This window comes from Nymphalis io, chromosome 3, assembly GCF_905147045.1.
Source record: "Nymphalis io chromosome 3, ilAglIoxx1.1, whole genome shotgun sequence".
Classification (NCBI taxonomy): Eukaryota; Metazoa; Arthropoda; class Insecta; order Lepidoptera; family Nymphalidae; genus Nymphalis; species Nymphalis io.
Genome location: NC_065890.1, coordinates 1,254,893 through 1,280,385, shown reverse-complemented (window position 1 = coordinate 1,280,385; position 25,493 = coordinate 1,254,893). Strand labels below are relative to the sequence as shown.

Here is a 25,493-nt window from a genome sequence, read left to right as displayed (position 1 = left end):
AGCACTAAGTCCATATAATATATTTGGTGTATATTATTTAAAATAAAAATATTTTTATGTTACATCGAATAACTTTTTAACACACTAAGTGACAGTAAGATTCTATTTATTATCTATAGGCACTTAGAACACAGAATTAGTGTGGGCTGAGGGGAGGACTTGAGGAGGAATAATTCTGACAGCTGACAGAGCAGTGAATTGATTTTTCGAAAATGGTAAAATTTTGTCAGATATATAAAAAATAATAATATATTAGTATAAATTAAGTGTAAATAAATATGTGCATTAAAATTGCAGTCGTTCGCGGACAAGATATCGATGCTTATGAATCGCCCAGGGGGCGACAATATCCAAAAAGATGACGTTCCTTGGTGGATGCGCTACGCTGGTCGGGGGTTGGGAACAGTTGGCAGTTTCAGTACGTATAATTTAATATTTTTCATATGTATCAATATTAAATATACGGATAAGAAGATAGTTTTGATGTATACAGAGACTTCTGCATACATCAAAACTATTCAATTACAATAAAATAGAAGAAATAATGTCTTAACTTTTTATCTTATCAGCAGTCTTATTGTCCAAACAGTCCTAAACTATTATTTTTGAAGAGAATGATTGGATTTATTTTTCTCGTTGGGTAAACATTGATATCTTGACTGACATTTAAAACAGCTTGCAATATTATAATATCTGAATCAAATTTTTTTAGTGGTAAAATAAGATCAGGACACTTTTCAATCTACTTCTTGATAAAATTTATGTCACTTATTTGTCTGTTACAATTTTTGTTTTAATAATTAGCAAAGTATTACTCTTAAATTAATATAATAATTTGGTACCTATATAAATCCTAGTGGGTGTCTAATATGCTAAACATGTAGTAATTTTAACACCCACATTTAGTTTTGAGTTACTTTGGGAATTACATAAGCAAGTAAATTATTAAGACATTTAAGCTTTTGTTAAATATTATACATATATACCCTTTCTCTAAATGTCTAATCTCTTAACTCTTATATAATGCTCATCGTTATATATTGAAATATTAATAACTTCATTAAAACCTCAATTTATGAATACCTACAAAACTATTATCATTTATTTTTATTCTTGGCATCGAAATCCTTATCAGCTTTTTTGGGTGCTGCACAATCTGCTGACGCTGTGTTTAAATGTGTTTTTAAACATACATACACATCAAACATATTTCATATTAGAAATGAAATAAAATAATACACAAATGAGCTTTTAAAAGATGTGTTGCCTTCAGTTTGTTTGAATTTTATTATTACTGCTCTGACCTTAGGGAGTGACCATTACTCGTAATTCTTATGATTATTATTTATTAGCGCATTTAGATGTACAAACCCCTCCTTTATAATATAAATATAATATAGATAAGTTAGCTTTTGCTACTAATTGAATAACAAAACCTGTTGAACTAATTAATTCTATTCAAATTTAAAACTTGTAATTGTTATTAAAATTACGACTCTGGACTACAATTTTATGCAAATTCAATAGAAATGATTATCTATTGAGACTTGTAAATCTTGAAATCATATCATTATTTTACAATGAAAAAATTATTTATTCATTTTGGAAACAAACTGTTTTATTACATTGAATAAAATAATGAGCATTAATAAAACCTAACATATAATTTTTCGAATATTACATTAATATAAACAAAAAATAAACACCCAAAACATAAGTGAAATATGAAAATTAACAAATTAAATAAATAAAATAAGAAAGAGAGCTATTAAATAATAATCATGTACCGTCTATTTGTCCCGAGACAAAACAGTAGCGCTGATCTGTAAGAACACACTCGAGACACCGCTGAAATCGGTTGTAAAATGTCAGAAAGTGACATGCGCCATTGATCATAATAATATTTCAAAACTACACGCATCAGAATAGTATATCACGAGAAATAAAGTGGGTTCTTACAGCACTGCTGATTGAAATGAGTTTTAAAGCAGCAGCCTATAAACGTCCCACTGCTGAGCTAAAGCCTCCTCTCCTTTTTTGAGGAGAAGGTTTGGAACTAATCCCACCATGCTGCTCCAATGCGGGTTGGTGGAATACACATGTGGCCGAATTTCAATTAAATTAGACACATGCAGGTTTCATCACGATGTTTTTTTTCACCGTCAAGCACGAGATGAATTAAAAACAGATTAAGCACATGAAAATTCAGTAGTGTTTGCTCGGGTTTGAACCCACGATCATCGGTTAAGATTCACGCGTTCCAATCACTAGGCCATCTCGGCTTAAGATGAGACGAAGTTTATGATTAACTTACGCGCGACGATTTCAGGATCTTCAGATTGATGTTAATATTATAAAATCTATAGATTTCGTTTGTTTGAACATGCTCATCTCAGGATTTCTCATTCTCATTTTGACAAAATCTTATGCGTTAGATAAATGTTTGATTGGATGTAATTTCCTTGCATAATGTTTATATACTTTTTTATATAGGGAACGCTGGACTCGATAATAATAATAATATCCTGGGACATTTTTCACACACGGCCATCTGATCCCAAATTAAGCTTGTACAGACCTTGTATTATGGAAACCAGACAACTGATATACTACATATACTATTTTTTCTTTGTATATACATACTTATATAGATAATAAAAACAAAACATCGATAAAAAAAGAAATACTTGCAGAATTAACGGGTTTTTTTCTGTTTAATTTACAATGTTATGTAAGTAATGATATACGTATTTCAGTACGAAGGTCCTAACACTCTTTCATGTCACGAATCTATGACTATATACAATCGTATATCGATTGTAAATTGCACTTTCGTGCAATAAAATATAATTATATACTCGAACATAACGTACGTCCATTATTCGACAGCTCGTTAGAACATTAAATTTAATTAGCTCAATAATTACTTTTAGTTGTGCTAACTTAATTAGAAAATTACAAACTTTGTTTTCTCTTTTACTATAAATGTAAATACATATGTATGTAGTGCCCGACCAAAGGTCGATTTTTGACCGAAGCGAAAGATTAATTGGCTATAGCAAGCGGAAGCCGAAGCCAAAGCCGGAAGGCTTAATAACCCTAAGAAATTCGGTTCAAAATTTACTAATAGATAATAAAACATATTTTTATAAGTTTATGGTGGCTGAATACCATCTACTTAACTACTTTGAAAACACAATAAGTTTCAGTTTCCTTCAGGTAGTGTGAAACTAAACTAGTTAATAAACTCTTTCAAATTCTTTCTAAACTTCGGTCAATTAAATAAAAAAATAAACATTTAGAGAAAAATATTATATAAATGCAAAAGTGAATTTGTTAGTTTATTTGTTTGCTATGCTTTCACGTTTACTGCTCAACCGATCATCATGAAATTTTGCATAAACGTTGTATGGGATACAGAAAATGACGTAAGGTACACGCTACTACTAACACGCTAACGAAGCCGCGGGAAGAAATTAATTAAAAATAAAAGTAATAATTACAATATAATCATAAATAATTAATCAGTGTTTTACCAACAATAACTTACAGTCATTTAACTTCTCATTAGATCGCATTTAGTGAAATTCGCTAAAGAATAATTGTATTTTTCATATACTTCTTAGTTAAAGCTACATTGATTGGATAATACCCTCCGCCGCAACTAATTATAACTCACGACTACGGCCAAACGTTGACAATTTTTATAAATTATTAAACATTATTAACTATTTCGGTTTCATTTAACTTATTTAACGAGTAATGCTTGACATCATTCGAGAACACTACGGTATCTTAACAGAGAGATGGAGACATAAGAAAAAATAGAAGTACTATTTGTTTTGTTTACGGTAAATTCGTCATGGACGGAACACGTCAATATCATTCCGAGGGGGGTGGGGGTTAATCGTAAGGCTTATTAAGGCACGTTGCACTTTCCCCCAGGAATTAGGGAAATAATATTTAATAGTTATAAAAATAATTAAGACATCGTTCGTTTACTTTATATTTGAAAAAAAAAAATCGCTCGATAACTTTCAAAATTCGATTTTAAGCTTTGTTGACTCTCGCGATGGAATCCTTTGATTTTACAAGTTTAAAATATTTTGCGACTCAAATGGTGTCTCGTAATGAAATATTCTTTATTCAAGTAGGCTCTTATAAGTACCTTTGAATCGTAATTTTAAAGAATGAAATTCAATGTAGAACTCCCTGTCGACCTAGATCGGATTGTAGATTCTATCGAGAACAATCGGCAAGAAACTATATAAACTAATAATTACATTCGTATTATCTTGTAAATGGTGGAACCCAAAAAAATTTATTGTAATTCATAATTGAAATACAGTACAGTAACAGCCTGTTAATGTCCCACTGCTGTGCTAAGGCTTTTTCTCCCTTTTGAGGAGAAGATTTGGAGCTTATTCCACCACGCTACTCCAATGTGGGTTGGTAGAATACACATATGGCAGAATTTCAATGAAATTAGACACATGCAGGTTTCCTCACGATGTTTTCCTTCACCGTCAAGCACGAGATGAATTATAAACACAGTGGCTTGAACTTACAATCATAAGATTCACGCTTTCTAACCACTGGGCCATCTCAGTTTATTGATATATGTTCATGATTAAAATAAAATAAAAAATACAACATTAACTTTATTTTTCAGTTGCCATAATCCTGGGACTCATCAATTGCACTGGAATTATATTTATGAATATCCAGTGTTTGATTGCTGGCGTCTGGCAGATGTTGGCAGGCTTCATAGTGATAGTGTGCGAGGCGCCGTGCTGCTGCTTCTTCATCGACTACGTGCAGACTCTCTCCGATAGGATCGAGACACGTCCATACTGGAATAAGGCAGCATTATATATTGGGTAAGCGATAATCGAACTAAATTTATTAGTTACATACATTATTATTTTTTATATCATATATTATAATAATATATTATTATTTGACGAGCCAGTTGGCGTGGTTGGTAGATACTTGCCTTTCACGTCGAAGATTGTGGGTTCGATTCCAACCCAGGACAGACATTTGTGAGCATGAACATGTCTGTTTGTCCTGAGTGTGAGGGTGTAATTACCTATATAAGTATGTATTTACAAAAGAAAATTAGTAGTATGTAGTATATCAGTTGTCTGGTTTCCATAGCACAAGCTCTGTACAAGCTTAATTTGGGATCAGATGGCCGTGTGTGAAAAATGTCCCATGATATTATTATTATTATATAGTAAGTATAAATATTTGAGGTGAGGTTTATGTTTGGGATGAGTTGTGATATAATTTACTTCAATCGTAATACACTTATATTACTTTTTGTAAAAAATATGGTACATTTAAATTAGTGTAGTATTTACGAAACAAAACAAAACAAAGACCTCGATGCATAACGTTCACTGCTCTGACACGAACAACTGTCAAACGCACTTTTTTAAATAATGACCCCGCTACAAACACTATAATTAGATATGTCTATTGGGAAAACGTAAAACCAACAATAACGGAAATATTACGATTTATATTCATATGCTCCGATTTGTAGGTATTTAGGACAGTAGTATTTCGTGCAGTTGGTTGTTTGCACAAATATGGATACCTGAATTAGCATGTTGTAGGCTTAATAAGTGTTTTGTACTTGTAGCAGTGCCATTGTCTAGATGAACATTACTAATAAATAAAATTGTTTGATTCAGCTTGGCGCTACCTCCGTTCTTCATGTGCTTCTTCAGCGCGAGCACGTGGTTCGGCAGCGGTCTGATATTCGGCACTGGAATTATATACGGAATGATGGCGCTAGGAAAGAAGTAAGGAATATTTTGATTTTTACTTCAATTCTTGTTCTAACGTATTAATGTTTTGGGTTTAAATATGGTACTAATTGTCTTTGTTTTAATTATTTGTTGTCTCTGTCTAACACTTATGAGGGTTATTGAGCGAGAGTGTCAAACTTAATTTTGGTACTCGGTAAAATAGAATACGGTTTGGCTAAACATTGATTTCTCTCTTTCTGTCGTCGTTGATTTAATATTTAACAATATTTATAGATAAAGGACAAAGTGATTACTTAAACGAGACGGCTTACTTTTAAGAATGTTAATTTGAATTTTGAAAAAAAAAAAAAAAGAATTATCTTTCCATTGCTGTGATACAATTTGACTTTAATTTGGAATAATATATAAATAAATATCATATTTGATGTACATATATTTTGATTGATAATTTTTTTGCATAAAAATACCTCATACTTTACTGAGGCTGGTACCGAGGTACCAAGGCTGACCTGCCATAGTTTAAAGTCGCCCATACTGACCCAGTTTAAGAAACACTGTACAAAGGGATGCATTTTCGTAAATGATACTGTCGTTCGTGGCCGTACGTGTGCGTGTGTGTGTGGGGTACAGGGGCTCGCGCGACGACATGGCGGCCATGGCGGCCGGCGGCAGCACGCCGCCCGGGCCCGCGGCGCAGGACCACACCGTCACCCTCATGGAGGACCCTGACGTGTGGCGCCCCAACTAAGGCAATCCCGCTCGCTAGCATGGGTTACTATAACCAGCTTGCTTTATTTGCAAAGTTTCTACCGCATGTCGCACTTGTAGTCGCTTCGTCGCACCGATGTCCTAGAAATACCGCATGCTAGGAACAAACTAGAGGACTAAGTTTTATATTTCACTTATATTTATATCTATATTATTTGGTACCCAAACCAAATAATACACTTATATCATATTCTACCGCCACGCAACAATAGCTTACTATTGTTGTGTTCCGGTTTGAAGCGTGAGTGAGCTAGTGTAGCTACAGGCACAAGGGACATAACATCACAGTTCCCAAGGTTGGTTGGCACATTGGCGATGTAGATTATGTTTAATATTTCTTTCTATGGGCGATGGTGTCATACATGTCTCTCAGGCGACCCACTTGCCGCCACCTTATACCATTTTTAATAAAAAAAATATAATACCTTTACGTTTTTTTTTACACTTTCAGCATGTTCTACAGTCTAGTGTTATTTTATTCCAGCACAACGGAATGATCTCTCCTATTTCTTTTAAATTAGTGTTGCTAGAGCTTTAGTCTCCTATACTTTTTCAGTTTAATAATGAATGGTTGGATTCAATTCGTTAAATAAAGTTATAAACTGGCGAAAAGTTATGGTACATATGTAGTTAAATAAATATCGTTCGAATATTTTTTATCTATTTATAAAATTACAAACGTATTTTTGATACTTTCATTATATTGAAATATTTAATGTAGTGTTTCAGTACGAATAAAAATATCAATTATCAATTAACAATAAAATAAATGTGATTTACGCTTCAGTATTTTTTTTTCATTACATTTAAACTACGAGAGATTATGCTTCAAATATTTTGTTATATTTTTTTGTATTTGTAATCTGTATACATAGTACTTTTCAAAAGCACGTAAGTCCTGCTAAACAATTGTTTTCTTTTGTTAATGAGTTTTTTAAATCACCTTTTCATTTAAATATAGTTGTACTTAGTAAATTGAAGTGTACGGTCCACTTCCTCAGGGCGTCGGTAGACGACATGAGGACGTCGGCTGCCAACCTCGAAGCTGGAATCGGTCAGCCGACCACCGCCCCGCGCGCCAACCTCGTCACCAACGAGCAGCCCTTCAGCTTCACCGGCCCGCCCGCCAACTGACGCGCGACCACGGACAGCGACCGTTGTGCGAATGGACTCGACTATTTCCTTATTTGTGAGTTGAATTATGTTGCTCATAGGTTTACATCTCTCCAACGTTATTTATTTTGAAGGCGGTCGGGTTATAATCCAAAATATAATTATCGCTTTTCGACCTACAATGTTTTTTTTTAATTGAAATATTTCATTGGTAATCTGTATTATATCTTAATAAAATCATTTTAAAAATCGTTTTTGATACAATAATATTTCTCGAAATTATGACAAAGTATGACGTTGGTATATAATTCGTGCGTTCAATGGTATTTGTATATGTGTGTGTAATTCGAATATGCCAAAATATTACGTAATCGATATGGCAGCTTTTGACTTTATTATAAATTATGGCGCGAAAAGTGTACGCCACGTTCCAATTTCGTGCTTGTTCCGTTAACAATCTTTTTATATGTGAATTTTGTAAAACATATTTGAAATATATTTAAGATGAATGTGTAATTTTGGGCACACAGCGTAGGACGAAATTAAATTAATTTATAGTTGCAACAAAAACTCGTAAATTAAATCTTAAAACTACTAGTTACAGATACTACATCTGAATTTATTTTATTATTATTATTGATTTAAATGTATGGCTTTCGCATGGTCAGATTATGTTTGTGACTTTTGATTATATTCTTATTCAAATAAAACAATTCGACGACACACCCGTGCGAACCTTAAGCCTTAGTGTTCGAAGTAAAAAAAAAGGTTATATATGAAATTAAATGAATAAAATAATAAAAAGATTGTTAACATTATAAGACTTAAATGGAATGTCATATATGTATTCAGTCGGCATTGTTGTTCAAACATATCCAGTTTGTTGCTATCGTTACTTGCGCATACATTTCGATATTTATAATTAAAAAAAAAATGTATTTTATAAATTATGTAATATAAATCTGTTGCCGGCTTAGTAACTATTATTAATGTAGGAAAGGCATGTAGCGTTAAATACATTGGGATCTGACATATGAAAAACAAGGAGTTTTGGAGTAACGTCGACAATTACTAAGATTAGAGTTAAGATCAATTTTAGGTCAACACTACACCTGGTAACCAACATTACCTGTGAGAATATTATTATTAAATTATTTATTTATAGAACACCAATAAAATATGTAATAAATCACAAGTATAAAAACTGGTATGAAATAAAGACTAACGTTCTACTTATAAACGTCGCTTAGCGGCTGTTTAGTTAACTGTTTTGCTCTTTCGATCATTATTGTTTTGACATTTGATAGAGGAGGACACAGCATTTTTTTTAAGTATATTAAGTATAGGCAATAACTATATTTAACATAACAAATGCAACATCTCAAAATTAATTTATGCCCCATGGCCACAAGGAAGCGCCTACACGCGCATAGGTTGTTAGAAAATTCGGTGATAGAAAGAATAGTGCATCTCACTCACATGAATGTCGGCCATGTTAATTAAGCTCCGCCCATAAGTCAGATCCCAATAGCTCGTTTCAAAGTAAATTGTGAAATATTTTAAAAGTATAATTATTAGAATGTTTCTATTTACACATATTGTGTACGTGTGTTGTAGGTTATGTAGAATCATATTCATGTCACGATCATTCGTTAATAACTGTTATTTATAAACACTCATTACATTTATTGAATGTTTTTTTTTTTCATAAGATATCCTTGTGGGCTTATTGGGGGTTTTTAGAGATATCGATGGTTTGCCCCGAGTGGATTCTAGTCTCTTCACATCTCGCTGGGTTTTGTGTAGAGGTAGCAATATCATATTATATAGTGTAGCATTTCCGCGACCGACATACCTGCTATGAGGACGGTGCAACACGTATGTCAAGGTGTTCCTTGGTCGTCCGAGAGAATCTTGATCCAATCATATTGCTTGTATAGTGAAGAGTTAATTACTAGACCCATACTCCGACGTGGGAGGGTTCGATTTAGTGGGGCGATACTACCATTGTTTGATTTAAACAGTACTCTTTTCTATATATAAAGAGCTCTGTCCAAGAAACTCAAGTAATTCGTCCTCCCAAGGTATCTAGGCCTCTATATCCTTGATCATAAATATAGTATCATTAATATTGACTTTTATCATCATGTTCAAGATAATCGACAATGGTATATATGACATGATATGTGCTTATACACATATACATATGTGTCTAAGCTCTATGCCATTAAATGGTGTGGCGTCCTGGATTCTATGGCGTATTAGTTAGTCGAAAGTAGAGACATTAGGAGAATGATCGCTTGTAGGACGAGTTGAAAAGTTTATCCTAAGAGACTCCCGCATATAATATGAAACGATGACAAATGTTTAATATGAAGGCCTATATTTGACTAAATTCCACAAATTAAAACTATATTAACAAGAAAATTATAAATATTCTATATGCACTAAAATATTTCTAGCAATTGTATAACGGTTCATGATATTTCTGAAACAATTTGTGCAGAGCTAAAATCTAGTTCTTACATACGTTAGTATGAAATAGAATGAATTATATTAATATAAGATGAAACAAATATAAACTATTTCGATAAAACTTGATATTGATATATAGAATCGACGCGTGATTGTGCGTCTTAAAACTTGCGTTCAGTAATGGACCAAAATTTTACTAGATGAATTAAATATTGTTATAATTATTTTGAGTGTATTTTTCGAATTCTTAAAAAATCTTCCGTCGAACACGAAGCGGTAGTTTTGATTTTATAACTACATATCATTTTATTTTTGTTTTAAGTTGCCTATTTAGTCTTGCATAAATATAGCGACGTTAGATAGCTAATTGTATATTTAGTAATAATCAATTCTCTTTTCCATTAACCATATTGCAAATATATAAAAAACTTATAAACTTTTAAAACCGGTTAAATTGTTATAAGACATACGTTAACTAAATTAAAGTTATAATAAATTAAAATTTGTAGTTGTAAAAAATTATTAATTAATATTATTTCGGCATAACATTCCATTTGCGTGGTCTCATTTATAGTAAAAATATTATTTATATTAATAGCAAAATTATTCGAACATAGGCTATGAACAGTTGTAGGCGTTGACTGAATATTCATTTAACCATTAGTTTACTTAATTTTTTATCTTAGCAACATTGTAAACAACGTCAATTTTGACTGCCTACTTCGAAAAGTTTTTGAACTGTCATTAGAATTAAAATATTAAAAAGGATACGTCGTAATTCCATTTAACATATGTTAGATTATGGACTACATTGATAAATATTACGTTTATTCTGATATTTATTTTCACTTTTAATGGCTTATTTAAAAAAATATATACACTTGTACTAAACCATGTAACTAATATTTATATGCAATGAAATTTCAAAATACTATATGCCATTGTAAAGGCAAAGATGTAATTTTAATTGCGATACATTTATTAAAAAGTAAACTTTATAAATTAAATATATTCAATGTCTAGTAATGTTTGTCAAATCTCTTTGTATATCGTTCATTGTCTTATCAAATTAAATATTTGATACTCCAGATGAACATAGCACTAAGTCTCATTATGTAATCTATTTAAATTAAGAGCAAATTATATATATTTTGTTTGCGGTATTTTTTTTTATTCTCCGTAATTTTTAAAAGGACTGTTATGTGCGATTGGAATAATCAAAAAATAATATTTTAGAACAATGAATAATAGAAAGTTCGAAAACAAATCAACTTAGTGTTGTGTTCCTTTGAGTTTAAAAATTGTCTTGGATAATATGAAAATTTAAAATAATGTAACATTAATCTGTTAATATATCTGATTGTAATACGATATTTTAAAAATCACTGTTAACGATTGATATTTTTTTATAAAATATATAGAAAAAAGGCATTGGATATAAAGAAGTATTATGCACATAGAAAGACCCTAGTCTATAGGTAATGTTATATCTAGGTTAAAAACTTTGCTCACGCCGCCAACATTGTTTATGATTGTTTATATTTGGATATTAGTGTTGCCAGTAAGTTTTATTTATATAAAAATACTTCGTCCAACTTTATTTTAGACCTGGCAACATTATACGAATGTCTTGATTATTTTAATTGCGCGCTTCCTTAATTTAATTATTTTGTAATTTAAATATTCTGTCATTTTAATAATTTTTTTTTCATATTATTGTATGATAGTTTATTTTTAAGCGTAATCATTGAAAATATTCATCTATTTAATAGTTTTGTATATAATAATAGAATCTATTCTTAAAATTAGTCACATTAGCATTTAAGTTTCAAAGTTAGTAAAAATAAACTTGGTATGTCTGTATATGAGTTTGCAACTCAATAATCAACTTTTTATTTGAATTAATTCCAAGTTTATTTTGCATTTTGTAGTAAATTCTTAATTAAAATGTAATCCTTATAATAAAATTGCATAACATTTATTCTTACACAAGTAAATATATTTTTTATAGAATTATCAACCTCACTCATATCCTTTCCTATGCCATATTATATGACCAAACAGCTTCAATTGTACTGATTCTAAATTTATGATTGTAAAGTTGAAGACATTCTATTTTGTTTTTAGTCTCCTTGTTGGTTAGTTAAGGATATGTGTGTTAAATACACAATGTTATTAATTCTAATATAATAGTCTTCAATAGAAAATATGGAGGTGTCAATTTATGTCGATTCAAAATATTCTCATTAAATTTATCATCCATTTGTTAAAGAAATAATGTTATTTTTGGACAATTTTGGCATAAAGTGACATCTCAAGTCGTGTAACAGGTAGCTTGCAACAGTGTATGGTATGGTAAATATATAGTTGGTAGTTACGGTTACTGCATTGTTCTTGTCGATAAATGTTAACATTAGGAAGGCATATCTGAAATAAATGTGTGTATATTAAATATTAGTTTCATTTTAACCTGTTAAAAAAGTTGTCTACATGGTTTTATGTTTATAATACCATTGTCCGTTTGGATGCTTCATTGGTCTGGTGGCTAACTTATAAGGCTGCACATCCCACAGTTCTGGGTTTGAAACTCCAGATTTGGCCTAAAATTTATTATATTATTGTACCTATTTGGGATTAAAAGTTATCGAGTTTTTATGGTTGAGATATCCTCAATATTAGAATGGAGTCTTGCAATGGCAGTGATTGACTCCAGCGCCTCAGAAAGCATGTAAAGCTTATATATTTGCCATTCCATTATATTATGAGGGTGACAGAATAAGGAAGTAATTGTCTTTGTGCTCTATTATATCACTCACACAGTTGGCTAGCCTCAAAGATCAGTCAAGAGGAGGTTGTAACATCGTTTTATGAAGAAATACAAAATATTGATCATATTTTTTTTTACATTGACAGTTAAATAAAATTATTATTGTTATTAAGAGCTTTTAATAATACAAATATGTACATTTTTTCACTAAATAATTTATGTTATGATAGTTTAATAAAGTGAACAGCAAAGAATAAAAAAGTGAAAGCCAATGGAACAGGTTAATTTTAAATTTCAGATATTATAATATATTGAAAATATAAATTTCAAACTATTATAAATATATAGACTAATAAAATTTACACTAGGTTCTTTAAAGTTGATAATAATTTATGACTTTGTCATAACAATGACATTTTATTACAAAGATTTAATATTTTTAAAGAATAATATAGCTTTACAAAACTCGTTATCTTAACACAGCCGTTAAGTTTTTCGATTAACAAACAAAAAGATACTTCAACTTCAAGCTCTCTGTTTAAAAACAGCTCCCGTGATGGTACCATGTCTTTGTATCAAACATGTTTTAGTATCCGTTTCCAAGCAGACGGTAGGTGGTTTCAAGTTTGGTTGAATTTTGCATGCTTGTTCGGAAAGAGCTACGATGAGGCCCGCAGAATCGACGTGAGCTGTGCCCTTCGACGCTAAACAGAGACCCTGATGATCGGCGACTAAACACCCGCTTACGTTTGGGGTTGACATGATTTCTTCCACAACCTTATCTAGTTCCTTTTCCATTTTTGCTATATTCAAAACAATGTTTGTTGCCACTGATGAAGCGATGATTAATGACTTATTTCGTAGTTTTGTCAAAACTCAAAAGCAAATAGACGTCTGTCGACTGTCTCGCTGACAATATCACTTTAGACAGATCGCGTCGTTAGATTGTTGCCATAATAAATGAAAATTGAAAATAAAGCTGATAGTGGGCAACTTTTATACTAGTCAAGCAAAATTAAACCCTTTATATCTCAGTATTTTAAGGACTTAATTATATATGTTGTTATATAATTTTAGTTATTTATTTTATTTTAATATAGTTTATTACGTTAGCAAGTTTTTGCAAGCGCAAGTGGCTGGTTTAGAAGCTTAATCATCATAAAAACTCTGCAAACTAATAATTATGACACTTAAATGTTTTGATTTACGGTGTACAATATATATAATATTTGTTATCAAAATATTTACAATTCATAATCATAAGCAGGGGATTATTTGATTATTATATATATTTTAACTTTTAGTTGTAAAGTGGTATTATAGGGGTAGGTACGCCTAGGTAGTAACAATATCGCTTATGGATATAAGCAGCTTTATTCAGGAGCGAGTTCTGTGGCTCGCTTTGGAGTCCCTATATAAACTACCTCGAGATCTTTCGGATATGTGCCTGCAAGTTAATAAGTATTTTTTTAAAATAAGAAAACCTTGATACATGTACCAAAATTTTTCATTTTACTGTATTGTCTGGTTAGAAAATCATTCGTAGCTTTTTTTGTTGCCTAAGGGACTCCAAACTTTTAAATCTAAAATTGAAATTAAATGATAAAGAAAACTAAATAGATATAAAAATAATAAATAGGTATCCAAAGATGTGTCTTCAAGTACACCAAGGAACCGGTTCTAGCGCTACCACCTCTCCTATGCCACAGCTTTTAGAACTTGTGACGTTATATCGTTAAAGCTTCGTGCGATTTTTTATTTTTTAGTAGGATAAAATCAAAGTTGTAATAATTCGTCCTGTTTCAAAACATTTTCACTGCAGTTTTTCTAATTAGTTCGCCTTTTTTGGATATATTAACTTACCTATAATTTATATCAATAAATATTTTATTGCGTCACAGGAAACTTTTATAATTAACCGTATTATATATATATATATATATATACGATATATATATATATATATATATATATATATATATATATATATATATATATATAATAATAAAAAAAATTGTATACGGTTTATATTTGGATTGAAGAAATTGGACCGTATTTCGGAGTATTGTTCTTCCCTTAGGTGGCTTACAATCAAGATGGCGATCTTCGATTGTAAGCCAACTTACATATTCTTTCTCTCCTCTATTCTATTCTATTTCACCCCTGTACTCCTCCCTATTTGAAGGAACGCTTTACTTTTCTTGGTTCAGACTCAACTCTTCTTAATCTTCGCTCCCAGAGTGACAACGAATTAAGTGTGCCTATATATCACTCCAAACTATATGCTAACTCCTTCACGGCAAAGGCAGTAAGACTGTGGAATACACTTCCATCAGATATCCGTTAATTCCATCTTCAAAATTCGTACTAAAAACTATTACCTATCTCTGTAACCCTACCTATTTACTTCCTTCACATTTCATTCTGTCCACTCTTAATGTTATAAATGTTTGTATTGTAAATATATAAATATATATATATGCACTCGCCCGTTCGGCCCTGCAAGCATCTTAATGCAGGGTCTGGAAGATATCACTACTTGAGTGATAAGACCGCCCTTGCACGCATCATTTTGAGGTCCACAATTTTATTTATATTGCATGGCTTCTCTTGAACTTTTGTTTTTGTTTTTCCTTTGTTTTTACTTGTGTTTGTTTTTTCTTTGTTCCTTGTGAGTGTGCAATAAAGTTGTTTAATAATAATAATAGTAATGTATGCATATTGAAAATTCATATTTAGAAACATGCGTATAATTTATAATGACTACCTTTGTAAATTATTTTTACTACATAGTATTCGTGATCAATTATTATAACCATAAGAACTTAGTAACAGGTACAGAGTCCCCCCTAGCCTAGTTTATATTCACCGGTCCACATTGTGCTTATCCTAGATTAATACTCAGGAATTGTATTATTTGTTTACAAGGAGGTGATTGGTCTGCATTCGAATTAATGCGAACATATAGACAGATAACATTTTCGGATATTTAAATTTTTTATCAATAATAGCATCATCGAAAATAACAAAAGAGCAACTGCTAATCTTTTGGTATAAAAAATACATTACATTACATTTTTAACAACATTAAATTCACACAAACACACATATAAAAAAACATAGTTATAGTACAGTGTAAAAACGAAAATGTTTGGCCTTGTGCACTAAGCACAGGCAGTAATACCAGCAAAAATTAAATATATATTTAAGTTGTTACACGTTTCAAAACTATAAACAGACATTGAAACTATCCACTTAATTACTATTATCTCTGATTAATATATTTTTATTAATAAAAGAATACCATCCAAAAAGGAAATTAATTGACCGTTTTGTTGTTTACTTTGGCGTTTACCTACTTAATATTACCCGTTTATAAGTAGTTTTTTTTTAATACACGTTCATTCGATTGTATTAATTCCTTGATTGAACAGAACTTTGTAAACGTCTTATTATTAAAGTGTCGTGCGAAGTGAACGTTTGCATTTTGCCAATTTTCTGTGAACTTTTAACAACAAGAGTAATGTTCGAAGTTCTCATTTATTCTTTATTATTAACGTTGACAGTTATAGCGTTTCTAGAGTTATTTAAAGCTCTCAAGAGGTGTTATGATGGAGAAATATGGAATTTCAAACGGTCGTGTAAGTTTTACATTATTTTTATATCACCGAAATATTTTGGCTATGGCTATGGCGAAATAAGAAAGATTTATGAAATATATTATCCTCGTAGACGTAGATTAATAACTATTAATATTATTTTATAAATATGATCATGTCTGTCCATGACACTTCTTTGTCTGTTTTTTTTTTGTATTTTTTACTGTATTTAGCTAGTTTGAAGAATAGTGTTTATGTTAATAAGGTGAGCGTGATTCTTAGTGTCACAGTGCATGCGCAAGTGATCCCGTGGCGCTCCTCGTTAAGACGGAAAGCTGGTTTTTTAGTGGGTATTCCGATGTTCGGAGCGCTCTCGGCGCCTTGGACTCGAGCCCCACATACCCCGCCACTGTTCCCGTGGGGAAAACGCGTAATGCGTTTTTCCAGCGTTAAAATAAAAAAGGGTGATTCTTAGTAAAGCTAATAACTAATCTGTTCTTTTATACACATAATAAATCTGTAACTGATCGCTGTCTGTGCATGGAAAATATTTGAGTAAGATTATTATCGGGGTCCTTTGTTAACGCAATAGAACCCGAAACAATGATTGTCAGAAATTTTGTCTGTTTGTCTGTGGGTTTGTGCGCGCTAATCTTAAAAACAGCTGAACTGATTTAGGTGCGGTTCACTAATGTATTGTGGCAAGCTTCACTTAATATTTGGTGTTTGTTTTATTTCAATCGGTTTATAATTAAAAAAATCGGTCAATTTAAAGAATTATGTCGAACATTTAATCGATATAAATTCTATAAAGTAACTGTTCAGTTGGATTGGTTGAAACTTTAGCCACCTATAAATGATAGTTTGAAAAATGATGATGATTGAATGTTTATAGGAACAAAACAAAGTTAAAAAATGGATAGTGTCAGAGATTTAGATACTTCCAATATGAGTTGAGCTCAGATCTGTATTGTCAATCATATTAAATAGAGTTCAGCTTACGCTGGAAAACGTCGTTTACCTCGTACACGCGTAGATATATGTCTATCTTATAAGGTTGATTCTCTATAACCTTTTGATTAATAATCAAATTCTAAAATAATGCATTATTGGCACAAATCGTTTGTATAAGCAGTGCATTAATTCTTATGAAAGATATCGAGATATGACAATTGACAGTTTTAAGCATATTATATTTTAACAGGTAGTTGAGTAGGTTGTTTGAAAACTACGGTAGCATGCGAGAGCGATCCCGTGGCGCTCCTCGTTAAGACGGAAAGTGTACCACTGGTTTTTAGTGGGTATTCCGATGTTCGGGGCGCACTCGGCGCCTAGGACACCGGCGAGCCCCACATACCCCCCACTGTTCCCGTGGGGGAAACGCGTAACGCGTTTTTCCAATGTTAAAAAAAAGGTTGTTTGAAAATGCTCATACACACATAAGTATATATTAGTAAGTTAAAGTTTATAGGTAAGGTAGGTATTTCGTTTCGTTTTGTTGAATTTATGTTATAAATTCAACATAACAGTAAGGCCTTAAATAAATAAAAATTAAAAATAGTTATTGTACCAATCGTGACCGCGCGGAATGGTGGCGAGAATGTTAGAAGAATTTCCCCATTGAATCACAATTCCGATTCTCTGGACGAAAATGAACCCGTTAGTCGGTTACTTGATAGTATTTATTATTAAAAAAAAAAACAGATTTACCTTTTTAAAATGACACTATTTTCTGTGAAAGTATCGTTTGCAGTCATAATAAATAAAACACAGGGAAAGACATTTAAGTATGTCGGAATAGATTCAAGGGAATAATGTTTTTCCCTTGGCCAATTGTATGTTGCGTTATCTAGATCCGGGTGCGGCAATAACCAATAAATACTAATATCTCTATTGGAATATTATAAGTCTGTTCTCAGCACCGCGGGCACAGCTAGTTAAAAATAAAATAAACAATAAATTGTGCAAGAGGCGATCCAATTGTTTTTCTAATTATACACATATACCTAATATTATTTTCAATTGTTATTAATAAATTGATAATATTGTAATAATAACTATAACATAAGGTTCAATGCGTCTGACTATCTCATAAAAGTTTATACACATTAAATAAAAAAAAAAATACAGATAAAATATCTAAATCGTATAGTTTTGTTTGAGGCCTTAATGATAATTATAATCCTTCGACTTATGATAATCTAAATCACAAAAGTCACAAAAATATATTCATAATAGAACTCGTTTATATATATATATATATATTTTTTTTTATATCGCCGGGAGGGCAAATGACTCTACTCCACCTGATGGTAAGTGGTAGTAGAGTCCAAACGCGACGACGGCCAGTACAGACGGGAAAAACGTTCTGCACTAGCCGCCTTCGCCTTGCCGGCCCGCAAGATGCCTCTTCACGCCTCGTTTGAAGGAACCCGGGTTGTAAGAGGAGGGGAATACGTGAGCTGGTAAGGAATTCCATTTTTTGGAAGTGCGACAAAGAAAGGAGTTGCCAAATTTCTTTGTTCGCGATGGAATTGATGTCACAGTTAGGCGGTGACATCGAGAACCAGCTCGCGTGGACTTAAGAAGGAAGGGGGAAGCAGGAATTAGAGAGAATAATTCCTCAGAGCACTCGCCGTGATACAGTCGATAGAAAGCGCTCAGTGCTGCTATCTCACGACGCAATTGTAAAGGTTCAAGGGTGTTTGTGTATATTCGCATTAGGAATGATTACTTAATCTTGTTTAATGATCAGTTTTATTTTTAAATAATTAAAAGTGATAATATTTATTATATGTCTCGTGGAAAACAAAGCATCGCATTCCGAAGGCTTTAATTACTAGCTATTATCGACAGTATAAATTTGACAAAACCATGAAAAAAATATATGTGCGGCCACTAAACGAACCCACCTAACCTATAAACTTGAACTTACAAAGTTATTTACACACCGAAAATAAATATTTATGTATGTATGAGTATTTTCAAACAAGTAGGTTTTTTATACCTATTGAAATATGTCGAATTATAAAAAGTACTAAAACTGTCTATGGTCTTATCTCGATATATTTTATAGAAATCAATGCACTGTTTATAAAAACCGCTTTGTAAATAATGCATTAGTTGAAAACAAATTTGATTACCATACAAAAGGTTATAGTGAGTCAACTTTAAAAGACAGACATATATCTACGCGTGGGCGCACTAACCGACGTATACCAGCATAAGCTGAACCCTATTTAATATAATGATCATATAGATCTGAGCTCAACTTACATTAGAATTTTTTAAATCTCTGAAACTAACCATTTTTTAACTTTGTTTTATTCCTTTAAACCGGTTGGCGTGGTTGGTGACTACTTGCCTTTCACCCCTGAAGGTTGTGGGTTCGATTCCCACCTAGGACAGATATTTTTGTGCATGAACATGTTTGTTTGTCCTGAGTCTGGGTGTAATTATCTATATAAGTATGTATTTACAAAAGAATAATAGTATATGTAGTATATCAGTTGTCTGATTTCCATAGTACAAGCTCTGTACAAGCTTAATTTGGGATCAGATGACCGTGTGTGAAAATGTCCCAGGATATTATTATTATTTAAACTTTCAATATCGTCATTTTACAAACTATCATTTATTGGTGACTAAAGCTTCAGCAAATGCAGATGAACAGTTACTTTATAGCATTTATATCGAATAAAAGTTCGATATAATTCTTAAATTGACATAACATTTCTTTTATGAACCGATTGAAATAAAACAAACACTAAATTTCAAGTGAAATTAGCCACAATACATTAGTGAGAACCGCACCCAAATCCGTTAAGCCATTTCTAAGGCTTAACGGATTCTGTTTATTTATTAACAAAATTCTAAGAATCTTTGTTTAGGGCTCTATAATATAATAGTTTTACTCAAATATTTTCTATGTACAGACAGCGATCAATTACATTTCTATTATATGTATAGAATTTTATTTTATCATATTATATTTATCTTAATTTTTATATCAGAAGATATTTTATAAAATTATTAAAACTCACTGGAAGTCCTAAATGGACATGACATCCTAAATGGATCATTAGGAGTCGTGAATAATAATAAAAAAATGTTTATAATAATTTATCAATAACTATTAAATATGTATTATGTTACACACATAACATTTGTTGTTACAAATTTAAATTAACTATAATTTATTAATACTGATGCCGTCCAACTCTGTAGCGCTGTGAAAGCTCGCCTTTGTGGCTACCACATAAGTATGCCAATCGTGTTACATGTTTATGGGATACAACACTGGTGGTAGGGCTTTGTGCAAGCTCGTCTGGGTAGGTACTACCCACTCATCAGATATTCTACCGCAAAACAGCAGTACTTGGTATTGTTGTGTTCCGGTTTGAAGGGTGAGTGAGCCAGTGTAATTACAGGCACAAGGGACATAAAATCTTAGTTCCCAAGGTTGGTGGCGCATTGGATATGTAAGCGATGGTTGACATTTCTTACAATGCCAATGTCTAAGGGCGTTGGTGACCACTTACCATCAGGTTGTCCATATGCTCGTCCGCCTTCCTATTCTATAAAAAAAAAAATACAACATATTAGATCTTATGGAATGTAGAGGTGGTGGATTGACTATTTAAAGAATTATTTATATTTTACATTTTTTTATAACTAAACTCTTATTTTAAAGTTCAGTAACTTAGGTATAATTTAATTGTGTAAAAAAGACGAGCCAGATGGTGTGGTTGGTAGATACTTGCCTTTCATCCTCAAGGTTATGGGTTCCATTCCCACCCAGGACAGACATTTGTGCGCATGAACATCTCTGTTTGTCCTGAGTCTGGGTGTAATTATCTCTATAAGTATGTATTTACAAAAGAAAAGTAGTATATGTAGTATATCAGTTGTCTGATTTCCTTAGTACAAGCTCTGCTTAGTTTGGGATCAGATGGCCGTGTGTGAATAATGTCCCAGTATATTTATTAGTTATTTATTTATTAAAATTAATCCTTTTATTTAAATGTAACATATAATTCCCTCAATGAAATTTAATGTAATAAAAATAATTGTAACGCAAAATAAAATTATAGGTAACGAATTTTATTAATTTTCCAATTTAACTAAATTATTTTACCCTGAGTTTTATAATTTTTTATTTTATTAAAAATTTTATGTACGTATTATTCCGCTATTTCTTTGCTCACACTTTGTAAATTTTTTCATGCTTAATATTAATTTATCGAAATGAATTCGTTGAACCGATCATAATTAAATTTGACTTTGGGTTCAGTTCTCTTGGCCCTGGATAAGGCCGTTAAATACTTAATAAAAGTCGAGAGGGCCTAGTGGTTAAAACGCGTGAATCTTAATCGGTGATCATAGGTTCAAACCCGGGCAAGCACCACTGAATTTTCATGTGCTTAATTTGTGTTAATAATTAATCTCGTGCTTGACGGTGACGAAAAACATCGTGAGGAAACCTGCATGTGTCTAATTTTACTGAAATTCTGCCACATGTGTATTATATCAACCCGCATTGGAGCAGCTTGTTGGGATAAGCTCCAAACCTTCTCCTCAAAAAAGGAGAGGAGTCCTTAGCCCAGCAGTGGGACATTCACAGGCTATTACTATATTATACTATTCTATACTTAATATACCCATGTTAAATAAAATTGTATTTATTTCTTGCATTTACATAATATATTTTGGTTCAATCTGTAATCATAAATATATTTTCAGTTCAAATAAAAGCTGTGAAGCAGGAGGTCAATGGCGTTAAAGTGTTCAAGGAAGAAAATCCACCAGATAAAGAAAAATACAATAATATTGAAACTGTGTAATTTTTTATAATAAAATTATATCCATTTTTTTTTTATAATTTTTATTTAAGGCAAAGGAAAGACGCGAAATGAGCTTCTCAAAGAGAAAGTTATATCATATAATTATTGTTATATAAAACGTTTTAACATAATCCGCTGATTTTGAAACAAGTTACTAATTCTACTTGACATAATATTATTAAGCGTGCTGCATTATTGAATTAGGACAACTTTGTCGTGTAATGATATGTGTAAAGTTTTTATAAATAAATAAATAAGTATCACATGAGTATTCAATGAAAATGTAAGCAATACTTTGTTGGTTCCGTTGCCGAAACCCGGCCATAAATATATTATTATAATCTGAATTTCTTGGCTTGGATTCACGAAAATACGATGATGAATGATTACAAATTATCTCAATTTAGATGATTGACTGCAACCCCCCGTTGCAACAGCGTCAATCCTTAGGTGAGATTCCACAGGGTCGCTCCCTTTATTTTAGCATTCTGAAAAACAAGGAATATGTTTCTGCGTCGCCAGCAACTCTAGAAGTAGAACAGTCTCACCCGGCATAGCGTCTTTCAGAACAGTCATGAAGCGTAATACTTACGATGCTTTTGGGCGAAGTGAAACTTGCTGACCAACGCTGTAAATAATAAATACACTATATACGTCCATATAAATAGATAGACTTCAACGATGTTGATACATTTCTTTGAGACGCTTTGGGTGGATGCATCCCTTAACCATACGATATTTGTTAAGTAGAAGAGGTTATTCGCATATTTTATAAACTGGTTGGGTGATGCAAACTAAGGTTCATCCTGAATTAATTGAATAAATGAAACGAAAATATCGAGCGGTTTTGATGCTTCTCAATATGTACATATTCTATAATATTATATAAATGTAAGTTACATTCGAGGAAATATTAACCATTCTCTAACCCTACTTATAAAAATTGTTTGGCGGTTCAGCACAGTTATGATGGCGAGATTAGGAACTATAATTTTCAAACTGAAGTACCACAACAAGTAACTTTTTGTGCAATTTTTAAATAATAGGACGTAAATCCTATACTTTGCCCGATTTATTGTATATATATTGTAGAGAAACATAATATACTCTGAAAATAAACCATCTATATGTTCACTTTTATATAATATACTGTTAGCACTTTATTGATTGCCTGTATCGATCGGTTGGATATGACTTATAATAAAATTACATCTGGCCTTAACTGTCATTATGGTAGAGATACAACTGTCATGGTAGCGGTTTTTAAAAGAACGGAGGAACTAAGAAAATAATTATTTTGGTATTAGGATTATATCGGAGAATAAACAACATTATATTGTATATTAACACTACATTATATATAACAATATTATATATTATACAACTGTGTCTTATTTCGGACTAGATTAGGTCAGAAGTGGGATTCCACTGGGATAACTTTATCTCGGTGAGCACCTGGAAGCTCTACTAAAAGGTATTGTATTGTTTTTAATAATAATAATTATTATCATGAAATAATGAAACAGACATTTTATCTTGTTGTTGAAACTTAATTTTTAATATGCTTTATTTAATTTTTTTTCGTTATGATTTTTTTTGTTGTTAAATTATTTACATTATATTTACACTTATACGTAACTGCATAATATTTAGAAATAATCTTTCCAAGAAACAGTTACTGATTGTTTACTTTTGCTTTCAGTTAAAACCAACCACAGTAATTTGGGTAGAGATAGAAGATATCGTAACCATAGAAGGGACTATGGAAGTTCCAGTAGCGAACCCGACTCTTCGCTAGAGAGACGACGCAAGAGATCTCGAAAGCAATGAATGTAATACTTTCTGACGACTCACAACAATGGGAAGAGCAACATGAGAAGGTGAACCAATCATCAATACCTTGTAATGGAACTCGAGACTCCGTGAAGCATTTGCTACGAAAGGAGGATGTATGACTGAACCCGTTTCTGGATTTGGTACAAACGATTCGCTGTTGCAAATGCTGAGCGCTATCATGCCATGAATGTCATACCTGAATTTGATCCTAGCAAAATAAATTAAACTGTAAAAATGTGGCTACTAAAAGTTAACGAGTTTACAAAGATTTACAATTGGTCTAAATATCTAATTGTTCGTTATGCTAACCCTAAGCTTGTTGGTTTTAAAACGCTATTGATTTTATTATTTATGGCATCGAAGATATATCGTTAAAGTAAATGCAGAAGCAGCTAAATATACTGAATCTAACCGATTCAATTGTAAGTTTTTCTTAGGAATATAAAATCATCTAAAAGGTTTGTCAGCGCCTTGCAGGTTAGCACTTCCGACAGTAAGAGAAATAATAAAGTGTATAAAAGATAATTACTTTGAGAGTAACACAAATTCAAGTGATGCTAATTTTTTTTCAAGCGAGTTAATGTAAACGGGACTGACTTAGATCCCTATATAGAATTTGGTAGTCAATGTATGTGGTTAAGCGAGTCCGTAAATCTTTAGTGGAAAGAATATCACTTGATGATTTCTGGTTTAAGATATTTATTTCTCAAAAAAGAAAACAATTCACTTAATATGGGAAATACACGTTAATCATATAGGTAAATATAAAAATTAACATATTTTTTTTCAGCCTTTTGCCGTCCACTGCTGGACGAAAGCCTCCCATAGAATGCCAACCATCCCGATCTTGGGCAGTCCGCATCCATCCCGGTTCATCCGGATGGATGAACATATAATATAATAGAAATTAACAGGAACAAGTGGGTATTAGTAAATTCTTTAATAAACAAGTTTGTTATAATTTAACATTGTTGTAAGTAGGTAAAAGGAAAAAAGTAAGGCTACTATTACGTTCGTTTACATGACAATTCTACGGCTATTACATATTTATTTTTATTTATTTATATTGTGAATACTACAAAATAGTTACAGCTGATATATACACATATATGTTTATATATAATACTAGCTGATCCGTGCCTACTTCGTTGGGCGGTAAACATTTTTACTTGTGATCGATTGGCCGAACATTAATAAAATAGTTTCGCGTACTTGATATTTTAACTATATCTTAAATTATGCAACGAACTAATAAACTGTAAAAAATGAATTTTATCTAAATAAAATTTCCTTGATAATAAAGCAATTTATT

General features: G+C 31.7%; 2 protein-coding genes across 3 annotated transcripts; one reads left to right on the top strand and one right to left on the bottom strand.

Annotated features, from left to right (window-relative positions):
* The first annotated feature begins 139 nt into the window (after positions 1 to 139).
* Positions 140 to 12,605, top strand: LOC126781000 (calcium channel flower). Of its 2 annotated transcripts, XM_050505742.1 has the most exons (6): positions 140 to 215; positions 298 to 418; positions 4,673 to 4,880; positions 5,703 to 5,813; positions 6,411 to 6,529; positions 7,550 to 7,619. In XM_050505742.1, the coding sequence occupies exons 1-5, from the start codon at positions 213 to 215 to the stop codon at positions 6,526 to 6,528; spliced, it is 561 nt and encodes a 186-aa protein (XP_050361699.1). In that variant the 5' UTR covers positions 140 to 212; the 3' UTR covers position 6,529; positions 7,550 to 7,619. The 2 variants fall into 2 exon arrangements, with proteins under 2 accessions (XP_050361699.1, XP_050361698.1); XM_050505741.1 differs by lacking the exon at positions 6,411 to 6,529 and having other exon boundaries at positions 7,550 to 12,605.
* Positions 12,431 to 13,817, bottom strand: LOC126781001 (ragulator complex protein LAMTOR5). The gene has a single exon (XM_050505743.1). It carries the CDS (start codon positions 13,699 to 13,701, stop codon positions 13,429 to 13,431), a length of 273 nt encoding a protein of 90 aa, XP_050361700.1. The 5' UTR covers positions 13,702 to 13,817; the 3' UTR covers positions 12,431 to 13,428.
* Positions 13,818 to 25,493: the final 11,676 nt, after the last annotated feature.